Source organism: Mesocricetus auratus, unplaced genomic scaffold, assembly GCF_017639785.1.
Source record: "Mesocricetus auratus isolate SY011 unplaced genomic scaffold, BCM_Maur_2.0 Super-Scaffold_100019, whole genome shotgun sequence".
In the NCBI taxonomy this organism is placed as follows: domain Eukaryota; kingdom Metazoa; phylum Chordata; class Mammalia; order Rodentia; family Cricetidae; genus Mesocricetus; species Mesocricetus auratus.
The window spans coordinates 15261547-15281661 of NW_024429200.1; the positions used below are offsets into that span (position 1 = coordinate 15261547).

At 38.8% G+C, this 20115-nt stretch overlaps 1 protein-coding gene across 1 annotated transcript; it reads left to right on the forward strand.

The window, feature by feature from the left end:
- The first annotated feature begins 13926 nt into the window (after positions 1 to 13926).
- Positions 13927 to 15992, forward strand: LOC121133027 (DNA-directed RNA polymerase II subunit GRINL1A-like). The gene has a single exon (XM_040728725.1). The coding sequence runs from the start codon at positions 13957 to 13959 to the stop codon at positions 15004 to 15006; it is 1050 nt and encodes a 349-aa protein (XP_040584659.1). The 5' UTR covers positions 13927 to 13956; the 3' UTR covers positions 15007 to 15992.
- The last annotated feature ends 4123 nt before the right edge of the window (positions 15993 to 20115 follow it).

The window sequence follows — 20115 nt, forward strand, 5'->3', positions numbered from 1 at the left end:
ATCTATCTTCAAGTCAATCAAAGACTAGAGAAGAAAAATATATAAACACTAAAATTGACAGACAGCTTGCTACATCAACATTCACCTGAAGTTCTTCTGTAACCTTGGGACATCCATCTTCAACCCACAGGCCACAGTGTTTGGCAGACTTCTTAGCAAAGCAGGAATTTTTTTTGAGACAGGGTTTCTCTGTATTGTTTTGGAGCCTGTCCTGGAAGTTGCTCGGTAGACCAGGCTTGGTCTCGAACTCACAGAGATCCACTTGCCTCTGCTGGGATTAAAGACGTGTGCCACCACCACCCCTCAGCAAAGCAGGAAATTTTAAACTGTCCATATGCATTGGCAGTTTGTTAGTCATTTTTCTGTGTCCTGTAGAATGTTTGGCAGGCTCTTCCATGAAACAGGAAGCCTGGTGGACTGTCCAAATTTAGCAGTCACTTTCCTGTGGGTCCTTCATGTCCAGTTTATACAGCAACAGTCAAACAATCCAAGCAAGAGCAGTTTCTTACACAAATGGCTAATCTAACCACATTGTAAGCAAACTCCATAATAAGTTTCTTCATTGCCAATCTTCATTTCAGAAGTAATTGGTGTGTCAGGAACACTTGTGTCTCACAATCATGAAAACCCCTAAACTGTTTAAATACCATATATTCTGCAGGTCTTTGAAAGATTTGAAGAATATCTATCTTAAATACATCTCTGTACATCTAGAAAATCTAACTTACCTAACTATAAGTTCTGAGTATTATAAGTAACTATATATAATCTGTATTTAATTATGTATTACATTTTAAAAGATTCGCATGAACACAGTACTTAAGAAAGAGGAGAAATATACATATCACAAAATTGACCTTAAATTTGTATCAATAAATGGCCCCTTTCTCTACTGTTGATATTGCAGGATATTTTCCACTTGATAGGGTTAGTGTTCAATTATTAAGGGTTGGGATTGAAAGGAGGTGTTCAGAATTGCTCAGATAAGTTTAGAGCTTATATGGGATAGATATACTCAGGATAGGATATAATTATATTATAATTTGCTTATCATCTTCTATGAAAATGTGCTGTATATATTTGAGCTTTGTATCAAGTCTAAATCTTTTATTTAGGGTAAAAGGGGAATTGTAGGAGACATCTCACATACTTTAGATACTGACCATGCCCACTTGGGGTATGGAAAGACGGACGTGGAAAAGGCAAGAGATAAAAGGGGAATAGAAAGGAAAGCTCTCTCTCTCTGGGATTCTGGTCGAGGTTCGGGGACCAAAGACATTGACTGATTCTCAGCTTTTCATGTAAGATACTTCTCACTATCTTAATAATTATCCAACTGCCTTATCCAGGCATTTTTGGTGTGACTCATTTCCCATCACAGTCCAGATGTAAAATAAATAAATGAATATTTTTAAAAATATTTAACAAACTATAAACTTTTCTACTAATACTTAATAATAGGAGGCACAGGTTTGGTTAACTTTTAAGTTATTGATATGCCTTTTCCTCTTTTCATCTTCTGCCATGCTTTCCCTTTTGCTGTCCTTTTAAAACCATATTTTCATTTCAAATATTTCACATCTTCTACCAGAGGGCTGACATCAGATCTTCATTTTGGCATTGCCCTAGATTGAAGATATGAAAGCATTCCCATTCTAATTCACCACAGGAACATACACAAACCAATGTTTGGAGGAGACCAACATGACTCTACCAGAATCTAGAGAACCAATGCCAGCAAGACCTGAAAAGCACTGCATAGACGAAACAGAGGAGACAGACCTTAAAAACTATTTTATGAAGATAATAGAGACCCTCAAAGAGGAAACAAGGAAATACCTTAAAGAAATAGAAGAAAAAACAAACAAAAAATCCGTGAAATGGGGGAAAATTCAAGGAATAAACAAATCTCTGAAAGAATCTAAAGAGTACCAAGAAAAAACAACCAAACAAATGACAGAAACAACTCAAACAGTTGAAGGATTTAAAGCTGAAATAGAAACAATAAAGAAAACACAGAACGAGGGGATGCTGGAAATAGAAGAGCTGGGTAAATGATCACGAACTACAGATGCAAGTATCACAAATAGAATACAAGACATAGAAGAGAGTGTGGAGAGCTGCACCACATTGCTCCTTAAAGATGGCACCAGCTTCCGCATTCCACCATCCCGACAGTGAGTGCTCTCGGCAACAAACAACTCCTTATTTGGTGTGTTCTTATCCCGCTGGGGTCACGCCATCATCATCAGATTGCTTATGCATGCTGGTGAGCCTATGGCTTGTGCACACATGGCTGATCAGGGTTGGCTGGCCTCGGCTATTTAGGGAGCAGGAGGGGTTTCTCCTGCGGCTGCTTCCACATTGTTCATCAAGGTCCTGAATAAACTGCTTGTGAGAAAGATTCCTGAGTTGCGGCTTCCTTGTTGGTCACGGTGGTCGTGACAACTGGTGGCATGTACGGGGACGCTCGTACAAAGAAAGGAATTCAGAACTCACAGCAGTCAGGGGGTGCACTGGTAAGTCCCCAGGTAAGGCGGGGATCAGCAAAAAGAGTGGGATTATTGTTCTCACCCGTAGAGAAGGGGAGAACAGTCAGCAGAGCCACATCAAAGTGGACAGGATAAAAACATAAGTAGTTCTGCTCCCTGAACTCTTGGGGAAGGGTCTAGGCCCTGCCCTATATGAAATGACAGACTATGGACACCCCCATGGAGGGCCTCACCCTCCCTGGGGGAATGAAGGGATAATGGGGGGGTTGGGGGGACAGCATGGGAGGAGGGGAGGGAAAGGGAGAGGGACCTTGAACTGACTTGTGAAGCAACCTTGTTTCTTATCTAAATTTAAACTGGAAAATAAAATAAAAAAAAATTGAAAAAACAAAAGTAGTAGAGCCGTGTCAAAGCAGACAGAGTAAAAGTGAAACAAAGGGTATTATTTTTCTTGGCCCTTTGGGTGGTATTCAATTTTATTTTTTGGGTTTTCTTTTTCACTGTTTGTTGCAAGGATTGTACTAGGCCATATCGATCCGAAAATCATGGGTAATTAAAGCATGGGTAATTCCACATCCCACCCAATTTTTCTGGCACTCAACGAGTTGCTGTGATCAAAGAATCTTAGACTAAAAAAGGGACCATGACAAGAGCGGGGTAAAAAAGGGACTGCGACAAAAGCGGGTGGTTTGCTCTTCTCTGTAGGTAAAGAGAGAGCAGCAAACCAAAAGTAAAAGCTAAAAAAGTAAAAACATGGTTAGTTTGGCTATGGGCGCTTCTCAGTCACACCCAATTTTTTTTTGGCTCTGAATGAGCTGCTTCGTTCTAAGAATTTAAGATTTTTAGAAGTTAGGGAGAGATCTTGATTTTGCATGGGACCGAGGAACAATATGGAAAGTACACAAAAAGTCTGGATACTGTATGCTATTGCGTTTTTCAATTTTTTGATTGCTCAGGAAAAATCCACTCTCTCCTAATGGGGACTGAAGAACTACAAACACACTCTTAAGACCAACACAACACTAAACACACTAGCTGCTCCATAGTCATTCTACTGCTTTGAAATCTTGGAACCATGGGTGTCGATCGATACCCACAGAAAAGGTGGGACCTCACTGTGGATGTCCCAAAAGAAGCCACTGCTTTCCTAGGTGCTCCTTGAGTGGAAGCCTGGCTCATGGGTCCTCTGAAGTCATGACAGGAAGAGATGTGCTAGGTAGCTACGTGGGCAGGAGAAGAAATAGAAACAAATTCCCGGAGGATGTTTTTGGCCATTTCAATGTTGTTGTGGGCAATGACCAAAGCTTTCTGAATGTCCTAGTAGGAATAGCCCTGACTCATGAGACACTCAATCTCACTCGAGAGCTGTGGTGAGGGGGCTGTGGAAGCAGGGTTAGCAGTGGCACCTCCACCTTGCTGACAGCTACTTGCTCTTCATTCAGAGTTGATTCTCCGAGGGAATGGTTTAGGGGGCCGCTCAGGAACTTGGGAAATTTCATTGAAGTTTGTTGTAGGATCACCATCCAGAGATAACCAGCCAAAGGAGGAGCTGGCATTAGAGATGTCGTACAGAGTCTGGCGAGCCAGTAAAGCCAGCACAGGTGGCTTAGGCACATCGTAGCCATCATCCTCATTTTCTGATTCCTCAGGGCCAGTGCTGGTATGGGCTGTAGCCAAATTCCCTTCCCCTAAGGTACTGTTTTCGATACAGATAGTGCTTGGGACTGAACCTGGGTCCTCTGAAAGGACAATGGCTCTTAGTTGCAAAGATGTTAACACTGGAAAGAAAGTGTAATCTTAGTGGGTCATTTCTGTCTGATCATTAATCAGCGCATAGATTTAGTGCAGGAACAGATTGATACTCTATGACAGCCCAACTGGAATGTGAATGGAGAATGGCTGGACTATGTGTTACATCGGTACAATATAAAAATTTCACTCATGCAGCTAACCTGTCTAAAAGATTGTCTCAGTTTTTGCTACAGAATTGGACGTCTGATTTTGAAGACACCATGAGAGAACTCTGGATGGCTACTGTGCTTGTGAATTCCACTCGAGTTCACCTGTCCCTTGCTGACGGCTTGACGTCCTGGTTAAACTCCGCCATGGATCACCTAAAGGAGTGGGTGGGAATAAGGTCCCTACTTGGCCTGATGGCCATAGCCTCCCTGGTATGCCTGTGGTGCTTCTGTAATGTTCAGTCTAATCAGTGCCGTAATGCGATGATGGTCATGCAGGCATTCACAGCCACTGAAGAAGGACAGTCCCCTTCGGCCTGGCTGGCCGCCATTAAACATTAATTTCCTTGGTTGGGGTACAAGGCTAAGCACTGCACGAGGGTTTGCTTGTGAGCAGTTAAGTTACCCTCGGAAGACAAGCCCGACTGCATGAAGGTTGTACCCGAGATCCTTCCCCTGGGAAAATAGGTACGGGATGGGTCTGGGTCATTGCAGGCGTAGAATCTGTGGGTGTCACAAGCACATTATCCCAGGTCTGCACACCAGGGATCGGGCCTCTATCTTCACCAGCTTTTGTTATTATATAAAAACAAAAAGGGGGAACTGTGGAGAGCTGCGCCACACCACGCCTTAAAGATGGCGCTGGCTTCCTCATTCCACCATCCCCACAGTGAGTACTCTCGGTAACAAACAACTCCTTATTTGGTGTGTTCCTATCCCGCTGGGGTCACGCCATCGTCATCAGATTGCTTTTGCATGTTGGTGAGCCTATGGCTTGCGAACATGTGGCTGCTCAGGGTTGGCTGGCCTTGGCTATTTAGGGAGCAGGAGGGGTTTCTCCTGCGGCTGCCTCCACATTGTTCATCAAGGTCCTGAATAAACTGCTTGTGAGAAGGATTCCTGAGTTGCGTCTTCCTTGCTGGTCGAGGTGGTCGTGACAAGAGAGAATCTCAGGTGTTGAAGACTCATTAGAGGATATACAGTCGTCAAACAAAGAAAATCTAAAAACCAACAAATCCCTAACACAAAATATCCAGGAAATATGGGACACCATGAAGAAGCTAAACATATTCAACAAAATCATAGAAGAAAACGTCCCTAACCTAAAGAAGGATATGCCTATGAAAATACAAGAATCTTAGAGAACATCAAATAGGCTGGACCAGAAAAAAGAAGTCACCTTGCCATATAACAATCAAAACATCAAACCTACAGAATAAAGAGAAAATATTAAGAGCAGCTAAAGAAAACGGCCATTGTTTTAAATTTATTAACATCATAGGCACATCTTTCCTTCCACCACCTTACACTCTGAAGATTTCAGTAAAATTTTAATTATAAAACTTCTTTTTGTCCAGAGTAGAAATTTATAAGGAACAAAAATGAAATTGATTGACAGTAGAAAATGAATCATTCTGTTTCCCACCTAAAGCAAAAAACAGCAATAATAATGATTAAATAGTTCAGGTAAGCAAATAAACATTCCTTTCTAAAAATTGCATATTTTAAGGAAACACAAGAAATTTTGTTCAAACTAGGTTTTTCCCCATTATCTACATTAGTTTGTCAAAATTTCCCAACAATTATTTTTACAGAACCATAATCCTTTGAATAAGTACCAATACTACCACACTGAGTGAGCTTCTTTATTAAAAATGAACTTCAAGTACAAAATACATCATTCCGAGTGTCAATGACAAACATCATTGCATTTTGCCACCCTATCTAATGAGCCTCAATATATTTTATTTAAAAATTGTTTTTCATTTTACATACCAACCCCAGTTCCCCTCCCTTCCCCTTCTCCCACCCCTCATCCACTTCTCCATGGAGGTAAGGCCTTCTTTGGAGGAGTCAACAAAGACTGGCATACCAAGTTGATATAGGACCAAGCCCCTCTCTGCTGTGTCAAGGCTGAGCAAGGCATCCCAGTGTAGGGAATGGGCTTCAAAATGTCAGTTCTTGTACCTGGGATAGGTCCAGGTCTTACTGCCACACACCCCTTACACATAAATGTCACCCACATTCAGAGGGCCTAGTTTGGGCTCATGCAGTTTCCCCTGCCATCAGTCTGTAGTCTGTGAGCCCCGACTAGCTAAGGTCAGCTGTCTCTGTTTTTTTCCACATCATGTTCTTGATCACCCTTTTTCACATGATTCCTCCTCATCTCTTCAACTGAACTCTAGGAACTCAGCCCAGTGCTTGGCTGTGGATACTACAACTACCTCCATCAGTTACTTGATATAGGTACCTGTTTGTCTTTCTGACCCTGAGTTACCTCACTCAGAATGGATTTTTCAACTTACCTCCATTTGCCTGCAAATCTGAACATACTGTTTTGTTTGTTTGTTTGTTTTACTGCTGAATAATATACTCCATTTTGTAAATGTTCCACAATTTCTTTCTTGATTCTTCAGTTGAGGGATACCTAGGTTGTTTCCAGGTTCTGGCTATTACAAATAATTCTGCATAATCATAGTTGAGCAAAATGTCTGACACAGGACTGATTTCCAAAATGTATAAAGAACTCAAGAAACTAGATGTCAAAATACCAAATAATTCTATTAAAAACTTAGGTGCAGGTTTAAATAGAGAACTCTCAAGAGAAGAAACTGAAATGGTCGATAGACATTTAAGAATTGTTCAACATCTTTAGCCATCAGGCAAATACCAATCAAAATGACTCTGAGACATCATCTTACACCTTTCAGAATGGGTAAGATCAAAAACACTAATGACAGCTTAAGCTGGAGAGAATGTAGATTAAGGGGAACACACCTCCACGCTGGTGGGAGTGCATTTGCTGTACAAGTTTTTGTACAGCCACCTTGGAAATCAGTATGGGAGTTTCTCAGAAAATTGGCAGTCAATCTATATTAAGACACAACAATGCCACTCTTGGGCATATACCCAAAGGATGCACAATCATACCACAAGGACATTTTTTCAACATTGTTCATAGGGCCCCATTTTTAATGCAATTGCTTTCCATAGAAAGAAGAGGGAGAAAGAGTGAGAAAGTGATGTTATATACTAGTATTACATTAATTGTACAAAACCACACAGAGTATCGTAACTGTGATATAGCATTTCAGAAGGTCTGTATTCTTATGCAGAAGGTCTTTATTGTTTATACTTAAGTGAGAAAGGAAATACATGACAGTTTTATATGAAACTGGACATATAGTAAGCATAGCATGTTAGCAAAATTTTCCAAATGATTATTGAAAATCCGGCCAGGTTTGGTGGTACACAATGCTAATTCCAGTAGTCCAGTTGGAAAACAAAGACAGGAGAATCTTTGTTTTACATACAATCTGTTTTACATACACAGAGAGCTTCAGGCCAACCATGGCTATAAATTAAAACCCTGTTTGAAGGGGAAAACATCCTAATGACTTCTATCATTACTATGGTCATGGTATTTAAAAACAAATTACTAAAAATCTAAACGAAGATAATGGATAGAAAGAAGTAGTTACCCCAACGTCTTGGAAGCAGACGTTATGCTTTGAATTTTTATGTCCATTAATTCAATTTTTTCAATATTAGGCAGTTTGAGTAAGTCTCTTCTGTACAATTGGTTCCTCTCTGGATTATGAGATCAATTTGTTTGTGTTAGAATACACAAAACTTTTCTCCTTCATGATCACAAATTACAAACATCACTCATTAGTTTAAGATAACTTGATGAAAGTTGGAGACTAGATTTGGTAAAACTTAACTTTATCATGAATGAAAACGAGTCGTGCAATAGAGCTATGATGGTAAACAGGGCATGGGAATGCGAAATAAGAGCATAGAAACACAGAAGCTGCAGTATGAGTACATTAGCATTTGGAGTCAGGCACACAAAACACCTAGTGAGAAAGGCAGCAAAAAGATATTTATCTGTTTTCACAGAGAGAACAAAGTCCAGAGAAAGCAAAACGCAGTTATAAATTCAACATAGTGAAGAAATCACAAGTCACTAAGATGGAATTTCAAACTTCAAGGATATGTATTGAATTGAAATTGACAAAATAATTTGTTATTCATGAATTAATACTAGCTAAATGTGCCACTAAGGACCATCATTATCATTTCATATGGAGAAACAAACAATCCTGTACAGTAAAGGATCATTTGGAGGCATCACAATCCCCTGACTTCAAGCTCTGCTATAGAACTATACTAATGAAAGCAGCATTTGGTACAAAAATAGGCAGGTACACCAATGGAATCAAATCAAAGGCACTTGATTTTTTGATTTGCTCTTAAACACTAAATAATATTATCTCAAATTCAAATATTCATAAAATTGATATAAAGATACATATCTACAAACAAAACTAAAGGCTTTGTTATAATTGCTGAATTTTCTATTGATATTTTTAAAAAAACTTTTGCTAGTAATTGGTAAACATATGCACTATATTCCTCTGAACAAAATATGATATGACTTTATTTTTTCTTACTTAAGATGAGGATTGGTACATATATACCAATGAAGAAAAACAGAATATGTGTCAAATTTATAATCACTTTTTGCTTCATTTTTCCAAGACTATGTTTTATTGTTGCAAAGAAGATGAGGATCTTATTCTTTCTAAAAGTATTATATGGAATATTTTAAATTTTGGATTGTAAAATCTATTTAAAATCTATAATATAAAAATAATACTTTCGAAACATCATTTTCCCAGGTTTCTTTGACTTGGGCTAAAATTATCCTCCAATCTTTAAATACATGATCAACTGAACAAGCAGCTATGTCACTCATAAAACAAGTAAGTAAACAAATCAATTTGTAAAGCAAAATAATGATCCTACTCTATCATTCCACATGCTAGAACGAGGATAAAACTAATCCATTAAGAAAAAGTGCACTTGAAATATCAGGTTCGCATTTACTTAATGATTTTAAAAGCTGTTTTGTAATTCTAGTGACATTATAACTAACATTGCTTCTTCCATTCACTCTAGTTTCTCTTGCATATTGAAGAAATGATGCATAAATGCAATCATCCCCCCCCCTCTATTAGACATCCACAGTTTGAGACTCTTCCTTAGTATCCCTTTCAGTGAGGAAAGGAGAGAATGAAAATGAAAGCTCCCATTCGGTGAGATTTTATTTTGGCAACTATTTTAATTTTTAGGCTGTTTCTCCTTCCATCTTGTGTATATCCAATAAATTACATGAATTGAAAAAATATGTCTCGTTCATTCCTAATTTTGTGTTTGGATTCTTTGTCATTCTGAAGAGGAGAAGGGTGCACACGTGACAGCTGTCATCTGGGAATGAGCATTGGCCAGAGAGCTATTCTACCAAATTATATTCCCAGTAGGAGTGGAAGTAGAGACTCTCACAAACTCTGGGCACAGTGACATCTGTATCTGTGTAAAGGGACCAATTTGCATGCCATCTGGCACCAAAGAGTTCATATACTTGAAGTCTTAATGGAAACATTTTGGTTCTGGCAATCAGGGTTACAGCTATGTGGCGAGTGAAGTGTTCACACAGAGACTGTCAAGAGTACTATGGCCCTAAAAAGAAAAGAAAACACTCAGGCAGCATCTTTGGACCAGCTAGAATAATGACTTCCTAAAAAAGGCATCAGTGTAAATAATTTCCCTTCCTTTGGAGGATCCAGAAGCATTTGAATTTCATATCAATCTCCTAAATTGAAATTTACCTTTTAAGTCAGTTTTCATGACACTATCCTCAAGACTCAATAACAAATAAGATGGGCTGGGGTGCTTGGAATGTTATTTCCAAGGTGCAGTATATACTGCATCTGTAAGTAACAGCTTGAGAGAAAATTACAGTCATTAGGGTGCAATGGTAAAGAGTTTTTATTTCTATTTAATTCAAATTAAGTCTGATTGAAAATAGAAGGGGAATAGGGGTGGTTATTGCCAGGAACACTATTACAGCTTCTGTTCAGCGTTTTCACCGACCCTTTATTAAAGTGAGACTGACAGCTTCATCCCCTCCACTGCTATTTTGCTTAGTTCCTTTTCCCCATGACCCTCCATATAGGAGCTTCTGGCTGAAAGTAAAATTAGGGAGTGGAGACTGGAGCACAGGAATGGGGCCTGAGCATGGCAATTTATATCAGATCAAGTGAGAGTAAGCAAAGCTTCTATCGCCATTCCAGAGAGTGTACTTGCATGAAGGAACTATTCACTTGGTCTGTGATATCCTTGGGTAAAAATGAACAAGAGTATTGCTTTAGCTTTTGTCTTTTTATCCTATTTTATTGTTTATTTAGTAGAATGTGCTTCTGTTAATTATTGCACGAATTAACACTGATTTCTGAGCAGAAATTATTTAATGCAATGTATTTAAAAATCAGTTTGAAACAATTCCCATGCTGTTCCTTGTTCATCAACAACTGTTTCTATTTGTACAGTCTTTTCTTTAAATCAACTGAGGATGCTATTTGTAACACCATTCTTCTTTCCTTCTTTTTTTTACTGTTTATTTTTATTTCCAGGGGCCTATTTATCAGTAACAAACTTCTATGAATTTAGGGATTTGAAGTAATCAAATACAGAGTTGCACAGCTCTGAATGACAAAAAGTCTGAGAGCAATACAATATGTCAGCAGGACTGAACTCTTTTTGAGATTCTTAGTGAGAATTCACTTTCCCTTTCCTAGCTCGTGGGAACTGTGTATAAATTCATGTTTGGTGTCTCTGGCTTAGAAAGAGAGCCCATCTGGATCATCTGAGATCATCTCCCAATCCCAAATCCTTAATGTAACTGTATCTGTAAAAAGTCTTTGTCATATAACACAGTTCCAAGGACCAGCACACAGACAGCTCTGTATGTCAATTACTTTACCTAGCATATAAATAAAAAGTCTAAATGAGCCCCCCAGAAGTTGACAATTTCCACCCCTATTTAATGTCCTCACGTTATGCCAAACTGGATAAGGCTATTGTAGTCATCAGAGGAGTGCTGTCATATGAAAGTAAATAAAAATCACACTACTGCCTCTAAAGATGCTTAGGTTTTACTACACCTTAGTCTTGTACAGTATTCAGAAATAGAGGAAAACAATACTTCTTCTCAATCAGCTTTAAATCTACTGTTGTTAGGAACATAGACAGATAAGTGTGGTTAAGGAGGACCAGGTCAAGGTAAGTAAATAAAATTCAGCAGAGAGTAGATAAGAATATGGAACACATCTACTTGGCATCATCGGTGAATGGTTTCTGCTTGTGTATCTAGGCATCCTGTTCCAGGTACTACAGAACACGTATTTCAAATGTCATTAATTAAAACATAAAATACATTGAATACATTTATTGTTGCCAGCATCAAAATCAGTGTCATCATCATCATCATCATCATTTGGATTTCACAGTTGAAGAAATTGAGCCACTATTAGACTAAAGTTTTCAAAAAATGCCTACAAAGAAATTTGAACCCAGTAAGTTTAGCTCCACATTCTCCTTGCTATTCACACATTACAATGCATTCATATAAATGAATTTGCATGGGGGTGGTTTAAGTGCTGTACAAACTGTTTGTAAGAAACAAGGCAGCATTCTGAGTGATGAAATCTGTATGTCTCAAGACTAAGGTGAAAAGGAAACCACAGATGTTGAGGTAACTAGCATGGCTTCATCAGTGATCAGAGTGTAAGGGTTAGCTTTTATGCAGTACTGCACCCACACATTTATGAGGAAAATTATCCCAACTAACTGAGCCTTGAGAATTGCCCCAGGAGTCTTAAGATTTAAATCCATGAAGTGGAATCATTGATTTGAACACAAATGTGCAGCCAATGGGAATTTGATTTGACAAATGCTAGTTCAGTGGCAATTACCAGTAATGATATTAGACTGTTTAATCTTGGTAACTTTGCTTCTCAGCTCTTAGAAATTTTCTCTCATCATAATAATGTATATATGTGTGTGTATATTTATATATGTATGTATGTATGCACATATATACATATAATATGCTTTTCCTTAATATGTTTTTCCTGGCACTAATGACATGAAAAGTTATTGGACATCTTTAAAATTAGATAAACCTTGATTTGATTACATATAAGCTATTTGTTAGTTCTGTATATTGGATTACATATTTAAGACTCAGTGTACTCATCTTAAGATATTGAATAAATCATGATATAATTCTCAAAATTTTTACTAGAAACATCAAAGAGCATGTTTCAAATTGCATAATTCAAATCTTGGCACCTGTTAATTACACGTTGTATTAATTAATTTTCTCATTGCTGTGACAAGACCCACCTTACATTACTGGGATGGGCTATATTTCTTTATACTACTGCAGAGTGTCTAGCTTCTGCAGGTCAGAGAAACTGGGAACAAGATACAGAGTTGGAAGGAAAAACATGCAAACTGCTCTTTCTGAGAGGCGAAAGCTCCTTCTTTGTTTTCTTAGTCTTTCCTTGTTTTACTGTGTTATTTTTCTGTTCTCTGCTTCTACCCGATGTTTTCCTTGTTTCTCTTTCCTGATGACTTCATTCTTATTATTTCCTGATGTCTTCCTTCTACATCTTTCCCAGTATTTTCCTTCTGAGTTCTTCATGTTTTTCCTTGCAGCTTCTATACTCCACCAGAATCTTTCAAGGGAATATAAAATTTCAATGTGGTTACATTCTGTCTTTTTTTAACTGAATGATTACAATGAATACAAGTAAAAAACATGTTTTCCATAGCTTTACCTGATTATTCATTTTACATATTAGAGGTGAAGAACAAATTATTCCCCCAAACCCACATAGTTATGCATTTATCTTTTAGACTTCTCATAGATCAGGAACCTTTCAGCCATAACCACTTACATGAGCAATAGTTTCTATAACTGCCAGAAAAAAACGGTGGCTAGTTTAACTTTTCATATTTTAGAGTCCTGCCCAATTATCTTAACTAATCAATCAAATCTTTGTTTCCGGGTTTCAGGAAATCAACTGTTTAAAGTTTCCTTTCAGCTGTGATTCACACTAAAGCCCTTGAACACATTTCCTAAAGTCAAAATGTACTTGAGCTAATTGCTGAGACTTTATTGTTTTCCCTCAATCATTAACCTAAGCATTAGTCTTTATGGGTCCTAAAGTGCAGCTTGTGTGTGTCTGAGCTGTATGACACTTCCTTGTCCCTATCTTCTGTCCTCTGTAGCTCCTGTTTTTTTTTTGTTTTTGTTTTTTTTTGTTTTTGTTTTGTTTTTTTGTTTTTGTTTTTTTTGGGGGGGTTTTTTTTTTTGGTTTTTTGAGACAGAATTTCTCTGTATTGTTTTGGAGACTGTCGTGGAACTCACTCTGTAGACCAGGCTTGCCTCGAACTCACAGAGATCCACCTGCTTCTGCCTCCAGAGTGCTGGGATTAAAGGCGTGCACCACCGATTTTCAATAAAGCTCTGTTCTGCTCGAAGAAGCCGTGCTCTTCCGGGAAAATGGCGACTCCTGCTCGCACGCCAGAGTCACAGCCGGCCGCTGAGCCTCAGCCCGCCATGGGCCCCGGGGAACTGCAGCCAGTGCATAATGTTCTCGCTGCCCCATGGCTTCCAGCTCCCAGCTCCCGAGGACTTGGGGCAGCGGAGTTGGGCGGAGCTGCGGGAGAGGTTGAGGCAGCAGGAGAGATTTTTGTGCAACGAAAAATTCATTTGCAAATTGCCCGACAAAGGTAAAAAGATCTCAGACACCGTTGCCAAATTGAAAGCTGCCATTGCAGAACGTGAAGAAGTTAGAGGGAGAAGTGAACTGTTTCATCCTGTTAGTGTAGACTGTAAGCTAAGGCAAAAAGCAACCACAAGAGTTGATACCGACATAGACGAGGCCCAGAATTCTGACCTGACGCTTGACATTTCATCATTAGTTCTTGACTGTTCCTCTGTAGACATCAAACCACCTAAAACAACCTCAGACACACAAGGACCCGTACGTCTCACTCACAGAGGCAATGGAGAGCCTTCGGAGGCTGACTGCACACTGAACACCGGCCCGGTTCCCAGCAGTGGGGCCAGGGCACACTCATCTGAAGTTAGCAAGCATCTCCCCCAGCACCCTGTTTCAAGTCAAGTGGAAGACATTTCCAGCAGCGTTGACAGTCTGTTTATCACTAAGTTGCAAAAGATCACAATTGCAGACCAGAGTGAACCCTCAGAAGAAGACACCAGCTTTGAGAACGTGACAGAGCTCCAGAGTGAAACTCCGAAGAGGCCTCATTACATGGAAGTGCTAGAAATGCGAGCCAAAAACCAAGTGCCCCCTCCTCATAAGTTTAAGACCAATGTGTTACACACACAACAGAGTGACTCACCAAGTCATTGTCAGAGGGGTGAGTCTCCTTCCTCAGAAGAGCAGAGATGCAGGGCTAGGCAACATCTTGATGACATCACAGCAGCGCGCCTCCTTCCACTCCACCATCTGCCTGCACAGCTGCTCTCCATAGAAGAGTCACTGGCCCTGCAGAAAGAGCAGAAGCAGAATTACGAGATGCAAGCAAAGCTCGCAGCACAGAAGCTAGCCGAGAGACTGAATATTAAAATGCAGAGCTACAATCCAGAAAGGGAGTCTTCAGGGAGATACTGAGAAGTGAGGGATGAAGATGATGGCCAGTCCTCTGATGAATTCTGAAGATGAGCACTGGGAGATCAATCTCCAAAGCTGACTGTTGAGCTGTCATTGCCTCATAGCAAACTTCCTACCAAGTATCAAGATCAGTGTCAGACCTTGTTGAGGGACAGCAGTTTTTAAAGTTACACAAAGGTAGCTACAAGATAAGAGCCCAGTTTGTCTTTCAGAAGATGATCTTCATATGCTTGAACAGTTTAATATTGGAACATTGTGTTTGACCGTATTGTATTACAGTTTTGCAGTATGTTGTGCATTGGTCTGATATTTTGGTGTGAGTAGAGCCCACTGTTTCTTAAAGATAGCTGCTTTTTCCTTATTCTTACTCTTATCAATTAGCATTGCTTACATCCCTTCTGGTGAAATACTTTGTTGTCCCAGGCACCTAAAGTCAATTAGGAAGACCTGGTTCCTTTTCTTGAGAAATGCAAGGAGCAGTCTAGAGAATGGTACGCATGCTTGCATGGAGTTCCTGAGATGCTGGGTGTGAAACACTGTGGAAGACACTCGATTTTCACAACAAATGTTTATTTGCTGTTCCTGCCTTCTCTTGGGGTGACTACTATCTTCCTGTGATGAAGATGGGAGCACCTTGAGGAGGTCCTGGATGGGGGGAGGTCTTCTGAGCTGGTGTGAGGAGCTGCTCCTGGCTTCCCCAGCTCATTGCTGTCTTGGATGATAGGTCCATGTACAGGGCGCTCATGTTTGCTAAGGAAACTGGTGTTTTTCTAAGAGTTACGGTTGAATTGTCAGTATATTGAGTTTTTCTTTTTTAAACCCAAAGAGGTGTTTATAGGCTGCAGAAACCTCAGTCTCATACATGTACACATTTGTATGGTTTAAATGATTATATCATCATCTCCAGCAAAGGTAACAATATGTTATCAAAAACTCTTTGTCTATTATGTGGAACCTGTAAAGGAGAAATAAAATAACAATCAGAGAGAAAAAAAAAAGGCGTGTGCCACCATTGCCCGGCTTAGCCCCTGTTTTATCACAGGTAGAGTTCAACACTTTAAACAGTACAGCTTAAGAAGAAATTACCTTCATAATAATCCATAGGTTAAATTTCCCAGTAGAATGAGATATTTCCATGGGATCATCACACTACCTTACAGGCAGTGGGGATTCCCTGGCACCCTGTCACACCATGACAGATACCAGAGAAAAATGGCAGCAGCAAACATATAAAGACACAGAAGTAACAAGAGATATTCTGGAGCCAAAGCCCTCACAGCCTTGTCCATCAGACATTCACCCATCAGTGCTTTGTTTCCTGGTGATTCAATCTCCCAAAGCTCAATTGTCACCTGCTGTTCCTCTGACAAGGCCACTGGCAAACTGCAGTATGAAAAGTGGGAAAAGTCACAATGACAATCAAGTGAGAGACAGAAAAGTCAAGCATGAGTCACTTGGCTGCATTTGATATGCAGTCAGGGAGCAAAGAAAAAATAGAAATTGGAGCTAGAGGATCCAACCTTCCTGCTTCCCACCCCTGAATCTACTGAGACTCTCATTTTCCTATAAAATTTTACCCCTGAAAGTTTTCACAACCACTTAGTTTATTTTACAAAACTACATATTAAAGCCAGAGCCTCATTCATTCCAGGCAATGGATCTACCACATAAGCTATATCCCTCAGCTTTCTAACACCTTTGGGAGGACCACTGTAATCATGAACCCGTAAAAGCTGTGGTTATCTATACAAGAATTACACACTCACCCCCCACATACACACAAATGATATGAAGGTAGGAAGAAGTCTTGTTGAGAAGAAAGCAGCACGAGAGGAAGAGAGGGTAGTAATGGGTAAATATTATCACTATGCCTTGCATACATCTATTGAATTTGTGAAAACCAAAAATAAATATATTCATGATAAAATAAAAAGTGTTAGTTTTATGCTGAAATGCATCAAAGTAACATCATACACTGCATTACGCAATTCATGTTCATTCAACACTGAAAGTCCAGTTGACTCCGGCAGTAACAAACTTGTTTAAATTTTCATTTGCATCATAAATAGGGGAGATCATGGTTGTTGATTGTATTTGGCTTTGAAATAACAATGAATAATTTTAGAGAAATGAATGGCCGAAGGAAACTGAGAAAAGTGCTGTTTATCTCATCAGCACTCAACTGCCTCTTCTCTGTCAGCACACAACTTGACTTCCCACAGATATCTGAAAAAGAATACTTTAGCTCACCTCTCAGGTAATAGACACAATGTAAGAGCAGTTCTTATGTGATACTACTTTACCACAATTGAGAACTATCATCTCCTCATAGTATCTTGAACTTTGATGAGAAATGTTCTTATTTTCATTTTGTATGCTAAAGGTCTCACAGAGAGGTCAAATGCCTTCAATTCTGTATGAAAATCATAATTTTTTGCAAAACATTTTTGAAAGCTGAAGCATCCCATTGAGACTATGAATGATTATGCAAATGAAAGTCTAAAGTCATTTATAATCCATTTAGTAAATCCTGCTATGAGACTAATTGCCATTAACACATCTCGTCAGATCAGTAATATAGACATTCATAGGCAGAGTATAGAGAATGAATAAACCTACAACTATGTCAAAGAAAGAAAAAGAAAGGGTTTAAGGGTTTTCCACAATATTGAAATATATAGTGGTTTGTCATGCAGGTCTTCCAACATATAGTTTGTGTGATTTTCTTGTTAATTTAAGAGCTGAAAGACAAACAAAAACTTATACTCATGCTGTTTATCAAGAATGATGTCTAGTTTCTCAACATCATGACTGACATTTTCTTTGTTGATTTGGACATCAGCTGTCTATAAAACAGAATTCATCTTACCTACGCTCAACACATTTAATGTACAGCCATGAATGACAAAAGGGGAAAAAAGATAAATAATACACTTAATAAAAGATGGCTAAAGTAGAGATGACTTAATCACAGAAAATCTACAACCCTTTTTGTATATGTCTTAAAGGTTTCTGTACTAGGATAAAAGACATTATAAAATTAATTCTTAGTCCTTTTGCCCCGAACACCTCCCCAGTCTTTGCAATTTGGCTCTGTCCATGACATTCTTCCATTATGATTTTTCAAATATAAAGAGCAAGTTAAAAAGCATGAAATTATAAATATTCCCTATGCCAGGGACCTTTTAAATTATTTGGTGGAGTCTCCATTTCAGTGAATTTTCATAGGGGTATAGAGTGTAAAGTACACATTGTTTTTCATCCAATCAGACCCATGTGGAACATGTGACCACTAGAAATGCAGGATGATAAATATATTGGCTCAAGCTACTAACTTTGTGACAATTTGCTACATTAGAATATGAGTAACACTTTTACTACATATGAGAGCATATGCCTTTTAATAAAAAGGAAGCAAAATAATAAAATAAATAGGATTAATCAGTGGATTGCCTTTGAATGTAAAGAATAGGAAAAATCTGGAAAAATTCTAAATAACAAAATAATGCAACTTTAGATTGTCTTTAAAGACCATTAATAGAAACAGTGTGTGTGTGTATTTATTGTTACATTGTACATATAAACCATGTGTATCATGCTTGTGGGGGCTTATAAGGAAGACAGAAACATAGCAAGGAAAAGTAAAATATTAGAGAATGCTTGGATTTTCACTACACAACTGTTCGTAGCAACAGGGAGACTTAAAATACCAAGGGCCTGAGGTATATCTCTATATAAAATAGGCCCTAGTTCAATGCCAGCACACTAGGAAAACTATTCAAAAACTTTGACCTACACATTGTACAGCCTACTAGATGTCCTGGGGTAAAAGTGACGCGGGCCTTTTGGGAGAGGTCAAACACTGACGGGTCCAACTCGAGACCCATACCACAAGAGGAAGCCCAATACTGACACTGCCTGGAGAGCTAGGAACAGCCCAGAGACCGAGAGTAGGACCAGGCATGACTGACTAAAATTAGTTAATGAGTTTTTTTTTAAAAAAGTCAAAGAATTGATTCCTGAGTATACCCTCTTACCATCATAGAATGGAGTATAGCACAATCATTATCAGAGAGGCCTCATCCAAAACCTGATTGGAACAGATGCAAGACCCACAGCCTAACATTAGGAGAAGTCCAGTTGTCGCTGAGGAAGGATTACAGGAGCCAAAAGGGTTCAGACCACTAGGAGAACAAGATCCACAGAATTAGTAAGCCAGGCTCTCGAGGACTCATAGACTAGAACAACAATCAGTTAGCCTGTGTGGGTCTGAGCCAGGTCCTCTTCATATGTGTTATGTTTATATAGCTTGGAATTCCTGTGGTACCCCTAACAGTGGGAGTGGTGTTGTCTTTAACTTTTGCCTGCTTTGGGGACCACTTTCCTGCTAATGTGTTGCCTCATCTCCAGTCTTAATTCAAATGGGAGTCCTTAGCCTTATTATAAATTGATAAGCAAAGTTTGGTTGATACATCTGGGTGCCTTCCCCATTTTGGAAGGGAAGTACAGCAGTGGATACAGGGGAGAGAAGAGTTGAGGGGGAGGCTAGGAGGAGAGGATGGAGGGAAAACTGGTATGGATATAATGTATGAGAGAAGAATAAAGAAAAAATAAAACAAAAATAGCAAAACATGATCTTGGATCAACTTAGATGGAAGATATCATAAAGAATTCCCCTGTCCATGCAGATGAATTTAAATATGCAAAAATGATGAAGTCATTGACAAATGTGCAGATGACTTGAATGTAGAAACTATCACATGTAATTCACTGACAGACCAATTCTAGAATTTAATTTTCCCTTTAAAGAATGCATGAACATAATTAAAAATCAGTTTCCTTCTTTGTTGATATTTATTTTATTATTGAAATTTCTTAATTTTAAGTGATATAACTATGAAATGTACTAAAAGAAATATTTATTATTAAAAAAGAAAATAAGAGAAAAATATTCAGAGTTTAAGAGCAGATTCATCACCCTGTCTATTATTCCTAGACTTGTGGCTAAATGGAGCTTTCCCATAAGGATTTTGAAATTGTTCAGGATTAACTACTTATTTTTCTCTTTTATCATCTTTTTTAAAAAATATAATTGTCAGTTTTCCCATC

Excerpts from the sequence above, each read along its gene's own strand:
- LOC121133027 (XM_040728725.1), top strand. The coding sequence starts at position 13,957 with ATGTTCTCGCTGCCCCATGGCTTCCAGCTCCCAGCTCCCGAGGACTTG.